Source organism: Triturus cristatus, chromosome 4_1 (assembly GCF_964204655.1).
Source record: "Triturus cristatus chromosome 4_1, aTriCri1.1, whole genome shotgun sequence".
Lineage (NCBI taxonomy): Eukaryota > Metazoa > Chordata > Amphibia > Caudata > Salamandridae > Triturus > Triturus cristatus.
This window is the reverse complement of record NC_140585.1, coordinates 832,496,107-832,514,334: the sequence shown is the minus strand read 5'-3', so window position 1 is coordinate 832,514,334 and position 18,228 is coordinate 832,496,107. Positions and strand designations below refer to the sequence as shown.

At 38.0% G+C, this 18,228-nt stretch overlaps 1 protein-coding gene across 1 annotated transcript; it reads left to right on the top strand.

Annotated features, from left to right (window-relative positions):
• Window positions 1–1,469: 1,469 nt before the first annotated feature.
• Window positions 1,470–13,952, top strand: LOC146855640 (uncharacterized). The gene is made up of 2 exons (XM_085650632.1): window positions 1,470–1,579; window positions 6,425–13,952. Exon 2 carries the CDS (start codon window positions 6,468–6,470, stop codon window positions 12,930–12,932), a length of 6,465 nt encoding a protein of 2,154 aa, XP_085506758.1. The 5' UTR covers window positions 1,470–1,579; window positions 6,425–6,467; the 3' UTR covers window positions 12,933–13,952.
• Window positions 13,953–18,228: the final 4,276 nt, after the last annotated feature.

The window sequence follows — 18,228 nt, the reverse complement described above, 5'->3', positions numbered from 1 at the left end:
GCTTACGGTAAGCGTACGGTGGCGTGCGCGAGCGCGATTCTGATTGGCTCTTAGATCTTAGTAAACATTCGAATCGGCCGAAACCAGGAAGCGGCGGCCGCCATTTTGTGTATTTCACTCTGAAAAAAAAGAGTGAAAACAAGGAAAGGGGGCAATGAGGAGAGTTACAGACCCCCTAACAATTGTAAGGGGGTCAAAGAAGGACAGAAAAGTACAAAGAAAACATTTATTGATTTTAAAAAAAATCACGGGGTACGCGTACGGTAAGCTCACGGTAAGCGTACGGTAAAAAAAATAAAAATAAATAAATGAAAATCAGATTTAAGAGTTTAGAAATTAGGGAGCTCTAAAAAGAGCTGTTGTGTTTATGGAGTCATTTTTTTAGTGGTACCTACAAGTAAGTACCGATGCAGAGTCTAAGGTTCAAGAGGAAGACTCTGTTCCCTTCATCATTGAAGTGCACACCATCTCCTCTATAAATGTCTTGCATGTCGTAACGCAAGTTGTTGTGGTAAATGGCACCCATACCATAGTCACGGAGGAAAGCAGAAACAGATTTGTTGACGTGCTTTCTTGCTTTGTCAATCTGTGGACAGAAATGATTGGACCAGTTCCATTTTTGCCTTTGGCATATGTTGGAAAACACAAAGGCAGTTTTAGGGAAAAGTGAAAACAGTTGTGCAAAGGTGTCCTTCATAAGCATTTCCAGACCTACCCCAGTCAAAGTGCCTAGGTCATTGCCACCACAGTGCACTATTATGAGGTCAGGGTGTTGGATTTGCATGAAGGATTTCACCAATGGCATCAATTGGTGCCACTTTAACCCTCTCTGACCAATCCATTTAATGTCTACATTTGGCAAAGCAAGGTCTCTCACCATATCTGTTTTCTCTGCAAACTTTTCACTCCAGAAGACATAGCTGTGCCCTACAATCCACACTGTGAACATCTTCAAAGGAGAACTGGATGCACTCAGGAGGTGTCTTTCAGTAGAATGGCAATATGAAAAGAAAGACAGTTTGGAAATGGAGGCATACATATTTTTTACAAAACAAAAAGAACTGATTGGCTGTTTCATACCATTCTAGAAAAAAAACTAGGCTGTATGTGAAAATTAATAGAAGCATGTTTTGTATTGGTACAAAAAAATGTGTAACCAAAGAACAGTACTATGGATTTGCAGTTAGGTTTGAAAAGTCAAGCACTCTTGCTCTGTGGAATTGAAACATTGTGTGTCGAACTTCTGACCTAACTGCACACAGCAGTGTTCCATGAGCTGTTGCTATGGTAGCAGGCAGAAGTCAAGTTGGGGGAAGGGTACTAGGCAGAAGTCAAGTTGGGGGCAGGGTACTTTTGGAAAAGGGTTGGTTTTCAACCAATAGAAATGTGTCATTACATTTGAAAAAAAGGGGGAAGCACTGAGATTTGAAACTTACATGTATATGTGTGGAAAAATAGAGGGAAAGTTTGCCATTATCTGGTTCTGCTGAGAGGAGAGAGGTGTACAGAACAGAGATCCTGGCTCTGATAATCTGCTGTTTGAGTGACACATTTCTTTCACAACTAACTAATTTTAAAGGTGAGTTTACAGTTTGAGAGGGGATGTATGTGGTAACTTAAGAAATGAATAATAGAAATGGGAATTGTTTTTGTTGTAGTTACACATGGTGGATTCATAATGTGTCAGTCTGTAAAAGAGATTTTCACTTGGCCCGAAAAAAAAAGAGCAGTAAGTGTGCTTTCAAATTGGCAAAGAAATTTCGTTTTGGCACTAATGTGAAAACATGACTCTGTGTGCATAGAAGAATTATAGGCAGAAATGTATTGCGTCTTGCTCTGGTGATTTCACAGTTGCAGTAGATGGAAAAGAGGAGCGAATATTTGGGGGAAGAAGCAGAGGTTTAGCACACACCCATGTGCTTGCCATGTATAGTCATGCACAGTAATTAGAAGCGAGTGGGGTTTTCAGGTTTAAGTCTGTAATGCAAATACATTCAGCATCACTAAGGCTGGTTGCCCCTGCTGGAGTGTAGGCAGTCACAGAGAATACACACGGTGGTGGTCTGAAAAAAAAACAGCTTGGACATGTGCATTTAAATAAATTTAAAAAAAAGGTTTCAGAATGTGTCAGTCTGTAAAAGTGATTTCAAAGTGTAAAAAGAGATTTTCACTTGCCCCCGAAAAAAAAAGAGCAGTAAGTGTGCTTTCAAATTGGCAAAGAAATTTCGTTTTGGGACTAATGTGAAAACATGACTCTGTGTGCATAGAAGAATTATAGGCAGAAATGTATTGCGTCTTGCTCTGGTGATTTCACAGTTGCAGTAGATGGAAAAGAGGAGCGAATTTTTGGGGGAAGAAGCAGAGGTTTAGCACACACCCATGTGCTTGCCATGTATAGTCATGCACAGTAATTAGAAGCGAGTGGGGTTTTCAGGTTTAAGTCTGTAATGCAAATACATTCAGCATCACTAAGGCTGGTTGCCCCTGCTGGAGTGTAGGCAGTCACAGAGAATACACACGGTGGTGGTCTGAAAAAAAAACAGCTTGGATATGTGCATTTAAATAAATTTAAAAAAAAGGTTTCAGAATGTGTCAGTCTGTAAAAGTGATTTCAAAGTGTAAAAAGAGATTTTCACTTGGCCCGAAAAAAAAAGAGCAGTAAGTGTGCTTTCAAATTGGCAAAGAAATTTCGTTTTGGCACTAATGTGAAAACATGACTCTGTGTGCATAGAAGAATTATAGGCAGAAATGTATTGCGTCTTGCTCTGGTGATTTCACAGTTGCAGTAGATGGAAAAGAGGAGCGAATTTTTGGGGGAAGAAGCAGAGGTTTAGCACACACCCATGTGCTTGCCATGTATAGTCATGCACAGTAATTAGAAGCGAGTGGGGTTTTCAGGTTTAAGTCTGTAATGCAAATACATTCAGCATCACTAAGGCTGGTTGCCCCTGCTGGAGTGTAGGCAGTCACAGAGAATGCACACGGTGGTGGTCTGAAAAAAAAACTGCTTGGACATGTGCATTTAAATAAATTTTAAAAAAAAGGTTTCAGAATGTGTCAGTCTGTAAAAGTGATTTCAAATTGAAAAAAGAGATATACACTTGCCCCCGAAAAAAAAAGAGCAGTAAGTGTGCTTTCAAATTGGCAAAGAAATTTCGTTTTGGCACTAATGTGAAAACATGACTCTGTGTGCATAGAAGAATTATAGGCAGAAATGTATTGCGTCTTGCTCTGGTGATTTCACAGTTGCAGTAGATGGAAAAGAGGAGCGAATTTTTGGGGGAAGAAGCAGAGGTTTAGCACACACCCATGTGCTTGCCATGTATAGTCATGCACAGTAATTAGAAGCGAGTGGGGTTTTCAGGTTTAAGTCTGTAATGCAAATACATTCAGCATCACTAAGGCTGGTTGCCCCTGCTGGAGTGTAGGCAGTCACAGAGAATACACACGGTGGTGGTCTGAAAAAAAAACAGCTTGGACATGTGCATTTAAATAAATTTAAAAAAAAGGTTTCAGAATGTGTCAGTCTGTAAAAGTGATTTCAAAGTGTAAAAAGAGATTTTCACTTGGCCCGAAAAAAAAAGAGCAGTAAGTGTGCTTTCAAATTGGCAAAGAAATTTCGTTTTGGCACTAATGTGAAAACATGACTCTGTGTGCATAGAAGAATTATAGGCAGAAATGTATTGCGTCTTGCTCTGGTGATTTCACAGTTGCAGTAGATGGAAAAGAGGAGCGAATTTTTGGGGGAAGAAGCAGAGGTTTAGCACACACCCATGTGCTTGCCATGTATAGTCATGCACAGTAATTAGAAGCGAGTGGGGTTTTCAGGTTTAAGTCTGTAATGCAAAAACATTCAGCATCACTAAGGCTGGTTGCCCCTGCTGGAGTGTAGGCAGTCACAGAGAATACACACGGTGGTGGTCTGAAAAAAAAACAGCTTGGACATGTGCATTTAAATAAATTTAAAAAAAAAGGTTTCAGAATGTGTCAGTCTGTAAAAGTGATTTCAAAGTGTAAAAAGAGATTTTCACTTGGCCCGAAAAAAAAAGAGCAGTAAGTGTGCTTTCAAATTGGCAAAGAAATTTCGTTTTGGCACTAATGTGAAAACATGACTGTGTGTGCATAGAAGAATTATAGGCAGAAATGTATTGCGTCTTGCTCTGGTGATTTCACAGTTGCAGTAGATGGAAAAGAGGAGCGAATTTTTGGGGGAAGAAGCAGAGGTTTAGCACACACCCATGTGCTTGCCATGTATAGTCATGCACAGTAATTAGAAGCGAGTGGGGTTTTCAGGTTTAAGTCTGTAATGCAAATACATTCAGCATCACTAAGGCTGGTTGCCCCTGCTGGAGTGTAGGCAGTCACAGAGAATACACACGGTGGTGGTCTGAAAAAAAAACAGCTTGGACATGTGCATTTAAATAAATTTAAAAAAAAGGTTTCAGAATGTGTCAGTCTGTAAAAGTGATTTCAAAGTGTAAAAAGAGATTTTCACTTGGCCCGAAAAAAAAAGAGCAGTAAGTGTGCTTTCAAATTGGCAAAGAAATTTCGTTTTGGCACTAATGTGAAAACATGACTCTGTGTGCATAGAAGAATTATAGGCAGAAATGTATTGCGTCTTGCTCTGGTGATTTCACAGTTGCAGTAGATGGAAAAGAGGAGCGAATTTTTGGGGGAAGAAGCAGAGGTTTAGCACACACCCATGTGCTTGCCATGTATAGTCATGCACAGTAATTAGAAGCGAGTGGGGTTTTCAGGTTTAAGTCTGTAATGCAAATACATTCAGCATCACTAAGGCTGGTTGCCCCTGCTGGAGTGTAGGCAGTCACAGAGAATACACACGGTGGTGGTCTGAAAAAAAAACAGCTTGGACATGTGCATTTAAATAAATTTAAAAAAAAAGGTTTCAGAATGTGTCAGTCTGTAAAAGTGATTTCAAAGTGTAAAAAGAGATTTTCACTTGGCCCGAAAAAAAAAGAGCAGTAAGTGTGCTTTCAAATTGGCAAAGAAATTTCGTTTTGGCACTAATGTGAAAACATGACTCTGTGTGCATAGAAGAATTATAGGCAGAAATGTATTGCGTCTTGCTCTGGTGATTTCACAGTTGCAGTAGATGGAAAAGAGGAGCGAATTTTTGGGGGAAGAAGCAGAGGTTTAGCACACACCCATGTGCTTGCCATGTATAGTCATGCACAGTAATTAGAAGCGAGTGGGGTTTTCAGGTTTAAGTCTGTAATGCAAATACATTCAGCATCACTAAGGCTGGTTGCCCCTGCTGGAGTGTAGGCAGTCACAGAGAATGCACACGGTGGTGGTCTGAAAAAAAAACTGCTTGGACATGTGCATTTAAATAAATTTAAAAAAAAAGGTTTCAGAATGTGTCAGTCTGTAAAAGTGATTTCAAATTGAAAAAAGAGATATACACTTGCCCCCGAAAAAAAAAGAGCAGTAAGTGTGCTTTCAAATTGGCAAAGAAATTTCGTTTTGGCACTAATGTGAAAACATGACTCTGTGTGCATAGAAGAATTATAGGCAGAAATGTATTGCGTCTTGCTCTGGTGATTTCACAGTTGCAGTAGATGGAAAAGAGGAGCGAATTTTTGGGGGAAGAAGCAGAGGTTTAGCACACACCCATGTGCTTGCCATGTATAGTCATGCACAGTAATTAGAAGCGAGTGGGGTTTTCAGGTTTAAGTCTGTAATGCAAATACATTCAGCATCACTAAGGCTGGTTGCCCCTGCTGGAGTGTAGGCAGTCACAGAGAATACACACGGTGGTGGTCTGAAAAAAAAACAGCTTGGACATGTGCATTTAAATAAATTTAAAAAAAAAGGTTTCAGAATGTGTCAGTCTGTAAAAGTGATTTCAAAGTGTAAAAAGAGATTTTCACTTGGCCCGAAAAAAAAAAGAGCAGTAAGTGTGCTTTCAAATTGGCAAAGAAATTTCGTTTTGGCACTAATGTGAAAACATGACTCTGTGTGCATAGAAGAATTATAGGCAGAAATGTATTGCGTCTTGCTCTGGTGATTTCACAGTTGCAGTAGATGGAAAAGAGGAGCGAATTTTTGGGGGAAGAAGCAGAGGTTTAGCACACACCCATGTGCTTGCCATGTATAGTCATGCACAGTAATTAGAAGCGAGTGGGGTTTTCAGGTTTAAGTCTGTAATGCAAATACATTCAGCATCACTAAGGCTGGTTGCCCCTGCTGGAGTGTAGGCAGTCACAGAGAATACACACGGTGGTGGTCTGAAAAAAAAACAGCTTGGTTTCATAATGTGACAGTTTGTTATACAGATTTTCACTTGCCCAAAAAAAAAGAGGAGTTTGTGTGCATTCAAATTGGCAAAGAAATTTCGTTTTGTGACTATTGTGAAAAGAAATGTAGTAATATATTTAAATACAATAAAGAATTTTTTTTTTAGTTTTTTTGCAGGTATTGCTGAAGAACAGTGAACAAAATTTAAGATGCCTACAAAATCTCGAGTTCAAAAAACGCTAAAAAAAAAACTATATTTGAGGACAACTGGAGGACCAAAGTTAGTAGAAGATGCTGATGTTGGGAAAAAGAAAAAATCTTCTGGTAAGCAAAAAAGACAATTCCTAAACAAAATATTGAAAACAAACAAAAATGTACAAAATGTCTGTTCTCGGAAAAATGTAACAAAACCTACAGAACAGCAAAAAATTGAGGATTTAGTTAATGCAAATATACCTTCTGCAATTGAAAAGTTTAACATAAACAGAAAAACAGCATTTAAAGAGATACGTAGAAAAATGTTTCAGAGAAGAGTTATGTCCAATTTGATAAAGGATATAAAGAAATATAAGCAAAAGGCTAAATATTATAAGAGAAAAAAAGAAATTGAAGCCATTGCAGCAAAGGCATTAGAATTAAAAAGGAAACTATTCATATTAATTTTGAATAGGATGCGTACATTAGATAAAATGGTTAATGTACTGAAATCACAAAGCAAAAGCAAAAGAGTAGTGAACAGAACAAATTTTTGTAAAGTGTTTTTAGGAAAGTGGATGCATAGCTCAAGTAGTGAACCTTTTTTTAATGAAGAGAGCTATTTTCAAAGTAATAGTTTGCTGCATGCAGTTGACACCAGAGGTCGTTCATACGAAGTAAAAAATGGTTGCATAATGGAGAAGGAGATAATGGTTCCAAGAGATGAGGTACAAGTGATGGCAGATGAGGCAATGGGGAGACGTCCTAAAGCCCCAGTGTACACTTGGAATTGTAGTAGTATTTGCACTGTGCGTCAGGAATCTATTGACAGATTTCGAGAGTTTCTAAGAGAATATAGTAAAAAAAGTGTAAAACAAAAGATTAAGGTGCTTCAAAGTCTGGATCCATGCAGAGTGAGAGAGAATACTGGTTTGCAGGGTCATTCTCTTGCTTGTCTATCTAGAAAAGTGTGCAATAGTGTTTTCCATCATTTTAGGATGCTGGCTGTTCATCATACTGAAATGAGAAAGTTTGTGAGACGGTTGTATTTTGCCAAAAGTCCAGCAATAAAGTTAAATGAATTGAATAGGGCTCTGTTCCGAGGAACGGTATCAGATGTAGAGAAGGTTGTTGATGAAATTCAGTTTTGTTACTTTGGTCCTGAACAAAACAGTGCAGAGAAGGACACAGTAAATGAGGCAGAAGTGGAAGAGAATGTAGAACCTTGTGTAAGTAAGACATTTAATGATCACATAACAAAATTTGCAATAGTCTCTAATGAAAGACCAAATGTTACTTGTATTTGTTGCCGCAGAACTCATTATAGAAAACAAACTAGGAATGTTGATCTCTACAGAAAGAGTGAAAATGAAGATAATTATAAGTGGATGGATTTTGCAACATATATATTTCTTGAAAATTGTTTTGAATTGGGTGAAGATCAGCGTATTTGTAAATACTGCTACAACAAGTTAGAGGAAAATAGAATGCCGACCAGAGCTGTACATAATAATTTAGAATTGGATGCTATTCCTGCTGAACTTTCTGAATTAAATACATATGAGTCTATACTCATTCAATGTGTTCATCCGTTCCAGACCATAGTACGTATGGAGCCCAAAACTGGTAAATTACCTCCTTCAGATTTAGTGAGAGGTTTAAAAGGTAGAGTGGTGTATTTGCCCTTGGATTTGAAAAAAAATATGGAAACTATTGATGCGGATACTTTGGAAACTGAACCATTAATTATTCTGGTTAATGGTGTACCTACAAAGAATAAGAAGATTTGGCAGGAGCTGGTAGATGTGCGGAAAGTACAAAGAGCAAATTTGTATTTGAAAAAAAATAACAAATGGTATGAATCAATTTATATAGTAGAAGAAGAAGAAGAAGAAGATTTACAAGGAGATACAGAAACACCAAGTGGACAAATTGAAAAAGTGGACAAGTCAAAGGAAGAAGAAATTTATGAACATTTTAGCATACATCCTCTCCATTCGAAAGAAGTTATGGGAGACAATATTGATCTCTTTCAGATGAAGAAAGCAAAAGGAAATCCCGTGAGTGTATGGGAGGAGAGCTTGGAAGCTCGATGTTTTCCCCAGCTGTTTCCTAAAGGAAAAGGAGGACGATACGATGAACGTCCGGAACAGATTCCAGCTTCTGAGTATCGGACTACAAGACTATATGCTGAAGATCCCAGATTTCGACAAAGTATCCCTTATTTGTTCCATCTTTTATTTGAAAGCGACTTGTCTGCACTGTCTTATGCAGTAAATCACATTTTAAAAAGTGGAGTACATTTACAAAATGTGTCTGCTAAGGATTTTATGGAGAAAGTGCAGCACCGAGATGATCATTTGGAAACACAACTGATCAATCTGATGGCTTGTCAGCGTGGGACAAATGAATATTGGTACCGACGCCATGGTGAACTAAAATGCATGTTACGCAATTTAGGAACACCAACATGGTTCCTTACCCTAAGCTGCGCCGAGTACGCTTGGGATGATTTACTGGATTTTCTACGAGAGGCCAATTCAAACATTGAAAACATCGAATACAAGACAGCAGGAGAACTGTGCTCATTGGATCCGGTTAATGTTTGCAGATATTTCAATCATAGATTTGAGGCTATGATGTCCTTCATCTGCAATAAAAAAAATCCACCCCTTGGAGAAGTAGTGGATTTCTTTTGGAGAAAAGAGTACCAGGCAAGAGGTGCTCCTCATATTCATATGCTGCTGTGGATCAAGGATGCCCCAAAGTTTGGAACAGATACTGATGAAGCAGTGTTATCTTACATTGAAGAATATGCAACATGTGCTATACCTAAAAGCACAGAAGAGTACAAGTTAAAGGAGCAAGTTCTACGTTTCCAAAGTCATCGGTGTGGAAAATACTGTCGACGGAAATACAAGAGCAAAGAAAAATACTACACTAAATGTCGATTTGGATTTCCTAGACCTGTTCTTACAAATGGAAGAGTCAACAGTTTTATGTCAGCTGTGAGACATACTATCACAAGAAAATCACCTAAGAATACCTACAACCTTAAAAGAAAAGAAGAATCAAAAAATATAAATGACTACAACCCAGTCATTTTATCCATGTGGAACGCTAACATGGATATACAGTATGTTGCTGACAATTCCATTGCTGTTGCTCGATATGTAACGTCTTACATTACGAAATCAGAAAAAACAGAATTGAAGGAAATGTGGGAAGAGATTTCTCACGAGAAGACTGTCAGTAAGAAGCTGTACAGTTTCAGTTTGAAGATGTTATCGCATCGAGAAATTGGATCCTACGAATGTTCAGATAGATTATCTTCTGCAAGTCTCTACTCGAAGTCAAGAAGAATAATTTGGGCAAGTTTAGGCCTTGCAGCAATGAGAAATCGGGTACTGAAATCTGTTGGAGAAATTGAATATTTGGCACAGTTCGAACCTGAAAGTACAGATATATTGAAAACAAACATGTTGGACACATATTATCCCAAGAGAAGTCATCATCTGGAGAACATGTGTCTCTATGAAGTGCTGCAGAACTACATTTATTCACGGAAAGCTGCAGAAGACATCAATAATGGAAAATATAAAGTCGTTGGTGAAGAAGGATGTTTGGTGAAGCAAACCAAAGGAAGTTTGATAAATCACCGGAAGCTGAGTTGCGACACTACCGACAAGAAAGAATTTTACTACTTGGCTCTTTTACAGTTGTTTAAACCATGGCGTTCAGAGGATGAACTACTGGGAGAATTCCAGAGCTATGAAGATTCTTTTAATGCTTGCAAAGACAGCATACAATGCAGTACATTCTCAACTTATCTGCAAATGTTAAATGAAGAAATTGAACAGGAAACTACAATTGCAGCAGAAATTGCTAGAGACAGTTCTCAGGACAGCCAAAGTTCAGGAACATACAGTCAAGATCCCCTAGGACAACCAATCGTTGAAAATGAAGCATCAATAGCCATGAATGAAGTGGAAACGGCTATGAATCAAGCTCAAGAAGCATTTATAGACTTAGAAAATTTGGAAAGACAACTGAATCAAGAGCAGCAACAAATTTATGAAGAGATCAAAAACAAAATTGATCACGGATTTCTACATGAAAAAAAAGAGTGCTCATGCACATCATTTCATCCAATCAGGATGTATGTAAGCGGACAAGCTGGCACTGGAAAAAGTTTCCTAATTAAAGTCATCAGAAGCTACCTAAAGCAAAAAACAGATTCTACTTTGTCTTGTGTGGTTACTGCTCCAACTGGGTTAGCAGCATATAACATAAAAGGAATCACCTTACATCGTTTGCTAATGTTACCAGTGGAGCATGAGAACAAAATACAATTCAACAAGCTAACTGGAGAAGCATGCTTGGAAGTTTCAAGAGTATTGAAGAAGATGCAAGTTCTCATTATTGATGAGGTGAGCATGGTATCAAACTTAATGCTTGCCTTTGTGCATTTAAGAATGCAGCAAATTTTGAAGACAGACTATGACGTGTTATTTGGTGGAAAACACGTCATCGTTTTTGGGGATCTTTTGCAACTTACTCCGGTTAAAGGACAACCAGTGTTTAATACTGTGACACATGAAGACACGAAGAAGTCATTGGGAAGCATCGGTAATACAAATATTTGGTCCTTCTTTGAGTACAAGGAACTTACAACTAATATGAGGCAAGCAAACGATGAAGAATATGGAAGTATTCTGAAAGATATCAGGATTGGACTACTCACAGAAGCTGGCAAAAAAGCATTACAGACTCGGCTGCTACATAATTTATTTCCAAAGGAAGAAATAGTTGCAGAGAAGATATACAAGAACATTGCAGAAAACAAAAGTGTCATCTGCTTAATGCCAACTCTACGTGAATGCTCAATATTCAATGAGGAGCTTTTGAAATTGGAAAAGGAAGAGATCATGAAATTGGAAGCAGTGGACAAAATTGAGGATGGAAGAATTACTGTCACAGTAACAGGCAAACTGAAAAATAAATTGGACTCACTAGAGAAGAACATCTCCAAAACAGCAGGATTAGAAAAAAATCTATATGTTTGCATGAACTGTAGAGTGTTTTTAAGGAGAAATTTGGATGTTGAAAAAGGCTTAGTAAATGGAGCGATGGGAAGAGTTGTGGGTTTTATTAATTATCAGAAAAAAGATGGAATTGAATGGTTAAAAATAAAATTTGATCAGATAGAGGAAGTTAAAGACATTTGTCGTTGTTCAGTTCGTTTCATGCTTGTGAAAGACTTATATGTACGTAGGAAGCAGTTTCCGTTTTCTCTAGCATATGCTGTAACTATTCACAAGTCTCAAGGATTGACTGTAGATTGTGCATTTGTGAACATTGGATCTAGTGTGTTCAAAGAAGGTATGGCATATGTTGCTTTGTCACGAGTCAAAACATTATCAGGTTTATTCATGATAGACTTCGATGACTCAAAAGTTAGTGCTGATACAAACTGTGTAAAGGAGTATAATAGATTAAGAAGAAGCTATGCTCCTCATTTAGGTCAGTATCCTGTGTTGGAGAAACGTGTAGTTTCTCGTAAAAGGAGAAATGAGAATATCTGTAATGAAGATGTAGAGAAGAGGAAAAAAAAGAGGAGTGATGTAATTGCAAGCAAAAAGAATAAGGAAAATGAAGAACAGGTTGTAGGATGTCATTTTGAAAATAGCTCTGGTGTCAACTGCTACGCAAATGTAGTGCTGAATGTTGCTTTTTATCTGGAAAGTTTGCAAGAGCAGATAATAATAAATCAGGGAAAAAGATTCTGTTCAGAGCTCAGTCTCCTTTTTCAAAAGCTGAGTAAAGATAAAACTCAAATAGAAAGTGCTACTGATATTAGAAAACTTTTAGATGTATGTTCAGGACGAACACAGTTTTCTCAAAATGAACAGCAAGATGCTCACGAATTTTTGATGTATTTTCTTCAGGTAGTGGAAGAAGAAGGAGTTCCCATTGACATTTTTTTTGGTCTCTCTTATAAATGGGAACATAGTTGTGATAATTGTTATAATATAAGTGGTTCTATTGTTGATAATGAAAGGTTTATTTATTTGACATTGCCAGAGAGTAAAACAGTCACTTTTGCAAACTTAGTTAAAGATGCTAATCATAGCATGAAATGTGGTGAGTGTAATTCTGACATGTTATCAACATTAATTTTAAGGGAATACGGACAGTATGTAATTTTAATGATGCAACGATGTAGAGCTGATGGATCAAAATTGGATACTTTAATAAAGAAGTTTACAGGACAGCAATTATCAATTTCAGGAAAAACTTTTGTAACTGTTGCAATAATTTTCCATGATGGACCTACTGTTACTTCTGGACATTACACAGTTTATCTAAAATGTGAAAAAGGATGGACACTGTGTAATGATTCCCAATTGATTTTCAAACAACGTTTGCCTTTTGATTTAGCAAATTCCTATCTAATCTTCCTGAAACCTAAATTTTAGAGAGACTTGGCAAGATCTGGACAAAATAATTTTACCATTTTACAGGATTACCATTGCAATTTTGTAGAAAAAAGATTTTTAAAATTATCATTTGGCCTAAAGGAAAGATAACCAATTGTAATGTGGACTTTTTAAATTTTTAATGCAATTTTGAAAAACCAATAATTTAGAGATTATCGGTAACTTCTGCACATTTTAAATTTTGGAATGTTATTGGACTGCCACTGGAAATTTTTTCAAAAATAATTTCAAAAATTACTATTTGGCCATGTGGAAAAGTAAGCAATTCTATTGTGGACTAAATAAATTATTCGAAAAATTTTCGTGAACCAAAATGTTACAGAGAATCGGTGAGATCTGGACAGATTAAACTTTAGAATTTTAATGGTTTTCCCTTGGAAATTTATTCCAGGGAAAGAATAAAAAATACTATTTGGCCTAAAGGAAATAAAATCAGATGTATTTTGGAGTTATTTGAGATATATTATTGTGAATGTACTTCTGAAACAAAAATATCAGACGGTATTTTAAAGAAAAAAGTATTGTTTTTAGATGACATTTTTTAAGAATAATATGCATTTCTGTAATGATAAGTTTAAGTGAGAAGAGATTCTGGGCTTTTTTAATACAATCTTTGAGATTGTTATTTTTTTTTGCCCGCTGTAAAATGATGAATGCAATTGCTTTCACAATTTATAGTGAAATGCAATATATTCTGAAAACAGCAAAAATAAGGCAAAAATATTTTTTGGGAAAAAATGTAAATATGTGTACTGTATTATAAAATGTTTTAAAAATATTAATACTTTTTTCTTTTTTTTCAGATCGATATAGAAAATTTTCGTAAACTACAACCATTTTAAAAACTATTTTTTAAAAAAACAAATGAATAAATATTTTTTTCAGTGAGTATGGTAAGTCAATAGTAATAATTGTAGTCTTTCAAGGACCTTGTAATGTGAAAAATGATTTTTAGTGTTTTTTTTAAAAAATAAAAAAAAGGTACGCTTACCGTACGCGTACGGTAAAAAAAAAAAAAAAAGTTTTTTAAAAAAAATGTAAAAAAAAGATGAAAGATAAGGTTGGCTCTTAAAAGAACCGTTGTGTTCATGCAGGGACAGAGGAAAGGAACCATGGGAAAATCATTCAAAGCTACAAATGTGCTGATCTATTTTGTTATTCACTAGGGAAACACTGGTCTCCCTATAACAAATTAGAGCTTTACAAAATGTGCAATGAATATCAACCTTCCGAAATCGAGGGTTCATTTCCAGAGGGCCAGCAAAAGGAGATTCTCCCCCCACAGATGAAGGGCTCACCTGACCTGCAGAAGAAGGAGTAAGCCCTGCAGGTGATGGTCCAGGCTGAGCTGCTGTGGATGTACTGGCTCGTCTTTCTGAAGAGTTACCTCCAAAAAGATGACCATGTGTCCTTCTGTGTACATCCTGGAGGTGTCTCTTCATGGTGTGATTCCCAAAGGAATACTTCCTGTTAGGATTACCTCTAGAAAGTACACGCTGACACAGCTTGCAAGTAACTAAGGGTGCATTCACCTTTTGCTGGCCTTCTGGAAAAGTAAAATAATCCCAAACATAAGAAGGTTTTACTTTCCTCGCTCTCTGCCTCAAGACAGTGCTGCTGGTGCTAGCCTCACTCTCAGAAGAGCTCTGCTGTTCTGCCATCGTATCCCAAAGACAAACCAGCTCCTTCTCCCAAGGGATCACAAGCAGAAATGAGGGGAATGGGTGTGGTGTAGGAGAGTTCTAGAACTGAAAGTAGTTTCAACCAATCAAAAGTTGTGTTTCAAGATCACATGACCTACCGTACGCTTACGGTACGCTTACGGTGCGCTTACGGCAAAAAGTACGCGTGCGCGTAAAAAAGACACGCGCTTGCGCACATGCGCATAACAGTCATTTCCCGGCACTTCCGCGTAACGTGCGCGTGTTGCGTAAGCGCGCACGCGTCCCGCGCGCAGTACGCGCGGCTACGCAAAGTGCGTAACTATACGCAAGCAGCGTAGATAGATTACGGACGTTGCGTAAACCGTACGCTTACCGTGAGCTTACGGTACGCGTACTATAAAAAAAAAAAAAAAAAAATCTGGAAATAAATTTTACATGTTTATTTTAAAAAAATATATATAAAAAAAATATTTAAGGATTTTAAAAATTAAAGCATAGTCTTTATAAAAGATAAGAAAATTAAAATAAAAATATGTTTGAAAAAAATGAAGAATATAAAAAAAAAATAGCATTTAAAAAACCTTGCAAATTCACTGAAAAAACCATGGGTTTCACACACGTTATAGTTAGGAATTAGCATTTAAAAAACCTTGCAAATTCACTGAAAAAACCATGGGTTTCACACACGTTATAGTTAGGAATTAGCATTTAAAAAACCTTAGAAATTCACTGAAAAAACCATAGGTTTCACACACGTTATAGTTAGGAATTAGCATTTAAAAAACCTTAGAAATTCAGTGAAAAAACCATAGGTTTCACACATGTTATAGTTAGCTGGACATTTTACTCGTAAAAAACCAATGAAATTGCCCCGTTATAGTTAGTTCAGCTAACTATAACTCGCGCGCCCGCAATGCACTGCTGATGACGTCACATATTACATCACTCATGACATGGTCAGTGACATCACTCATGACATCACTGATGACATCTCAAATGACATCACTGATGACATCACTGATGACATCATCTAGTGAATGTGTGTTATTCTGAAAATTAAATATGTTTTATATATGTATATCTCATGGTCGATGGAAGAATAAATGGGTATATAAGTGTCTAAATGGATGATTTGTTTTTGAAAAATTGATTGTGTAACTGACTGATTAAGTGTATCATAGTGAATACATGGCTTAGTGAATAATGTTTAAATATGTAAATATCTGTATCAGTCTCTCACTTTGTGTATAAGTGGCTGCATGGGTTGGTGAGTAGCTACATGGGTGCCTATTTAGGTTATTAGTTGTTTTTTTGAGTATCAGTCTGAGTGTCTGCATGGTTCGGTGGGGGGTATTACGTAGTGCATCGGTGCATGAATGAGTGACTCACTGTTTGTATGTGTTGAACACAGCATGTGTGCAGGACTGTATGGGTGGATGAGTGTGTGTATGGGTGTGTTAGTGAGTGAATGACTGTCTCAATAGTGTCTTCAGGAGTAACTACATACGTTTTAAACTAGTATATGTGACTATTGGTGTATATATGTGAGTATATGTGAAAGTGAGAGATTGAAAAAGTTCCTGTATGAATAAGTATGTGTTTCTATAAGTGATTGTTTAAAAGACTAAGTATGTGTAAGTTTCCGTAGAAGTAAGTGTGGTGGTGTGTGTATAACTGTATATGCAAGTAAATGTATGTTTGATTCTTTATTAGCATGAGTGACTATGTGTGTGAGTAACTCTATGGATGAGTGGCATTGTGTAACAGGATGTATAGATGTATGAGTACATATGATGAGTGAGTACATGTATGAGTGACTGTATAGGACTGTTGGTGAATGAGTGGATGTGTATGTGGATCTTAGAATTACTGAAGAGGTTGTTGTAACTGGTATTGGTATGTCCATTGTTTTGAAATTTTTAGTCTCTATTTTTGAATGTGTGTATCAAAGCTTATATTAAGGTGAGAGGAGGTCTGCCACTCTATCACAAGGATGATGTCATCAGTGATGTCATCAGTGATGTCATTTGAGATGTCATCAGTGATGTCATGAGTGATGTCACTGACCATGTCATGAGTGATGTAATATGTGACGTCATCAGCAGTGCATTGCGGGCGCGCGAGTTATAGTTAGCTGAACTAACTATAACGGGGCAATTTCATTGGTTTTTTACGAGTAAAATGTCCAGCTAACTATAACATGTGTGAAACCTATGGTTTTTTCACTGAATTTCTAAGGTTTTTTAAATGCTAATTCCTAACTATAACGTGTGTGAAACCTATGGTTTTTTCAGTGAATATATATATATATATTACTTACTGGAGGTCGGCAGTAGGTAGTTATAGTTAGGACCTGTTATACAAAGCATACATTTTTTTATTTGCCAATATATTTGGCGCAGTCTGACGATTCTTCATGAAATTTTTAAAACTGGTGGCCTGCTCCATTCAGGTCCTGTCCTGAAAGTTTCGGGGTGATTTCTCAAGTGGGGGCTGAGAAAAAAGGGGGGACCCAAAGCACATTTTCCCCATGTTAATTTCCATAGGAATTTTTGGAACAGGCTACAGCCCGAACTGCCAAACGAATTACTCCAAACTTGGCAAAAAGGTAGATCTTGTTTCAGAATATGCCCTGTTTTTAAATGGTATAAATCCGTTCAGTAGTTCCTGAGAAATTTAAAAAAGAAAAATATCGATATCTGAGCACCGAGCAGGAGTCGAGAACCCTCCAGAGCACGAGCTCAATTCTGATTGGCTGCCAACACTCCAAACCAGGAAGTGTTGGCAGCCATCTTGTGGCTCGGTAACCAAGTCACAAGAAAAAGGGTGAAACAAAGATAATCAAAATGAAAAGGGGGTAGGATACAAACACCCTGATCCCCTAGGCCTGCTCAGGGGGTCTCACAAGGACACCCAGGGCCAAAAAAAACATTATTTATCTTTTAAAATGGCCGAATTGACACTGGGGTCGCAAATCCGGCTAAGAAGATAAAAAAAACAAAGCTCGGGCTCACGCACTTCGTTTTTGAAAGCCTCAGGTTGGGCTAGGCCCCGGGGGCACTCACCAATTGATTTGGAGGGCACACGGGAGCCCTCGCAGCCCCGGGGACCACCACCTACCCAGGGCTTGATTATATCATATGCGGGGGGCTCTGCGTCCCCCCGTAGTCCCGGGGACCGCCACCTCCCTGGAGCTTTAAAAACAAATGCGCAGGGGTCCCAATCCCCCCATGTTGCCCCCGAGACCGCCACCTCCCTAGGGCTTTGATAATGAACCACAGGGGGCACGCAGCCCCCCTACAGCCGCTGGGACTGCCAACTCCCCGGGGCTCTGTTTTAAATTTAAAATGATGTGTGGGGGAAGAGCCCCCACACACGCCCCGGGGACCACCACCTCCCTGGGGCACATACTGATTTAAAATGCTGAGGTCTGTAGTGGACCCCCTGGCCCCAGGAACCAACAACTTCCCGGGGCTTTAAAGACTTGGGAGGGGGGCTGCATGGCCCCCCTGCAGGAGCCCTTGATGGCCCTGGGGACCGCTCAGTGGTACAGGGAGAGGGAGGGGCCTGATATAACAAGTGTCCCTGGGGGATTATGTCCCCTTCAATCC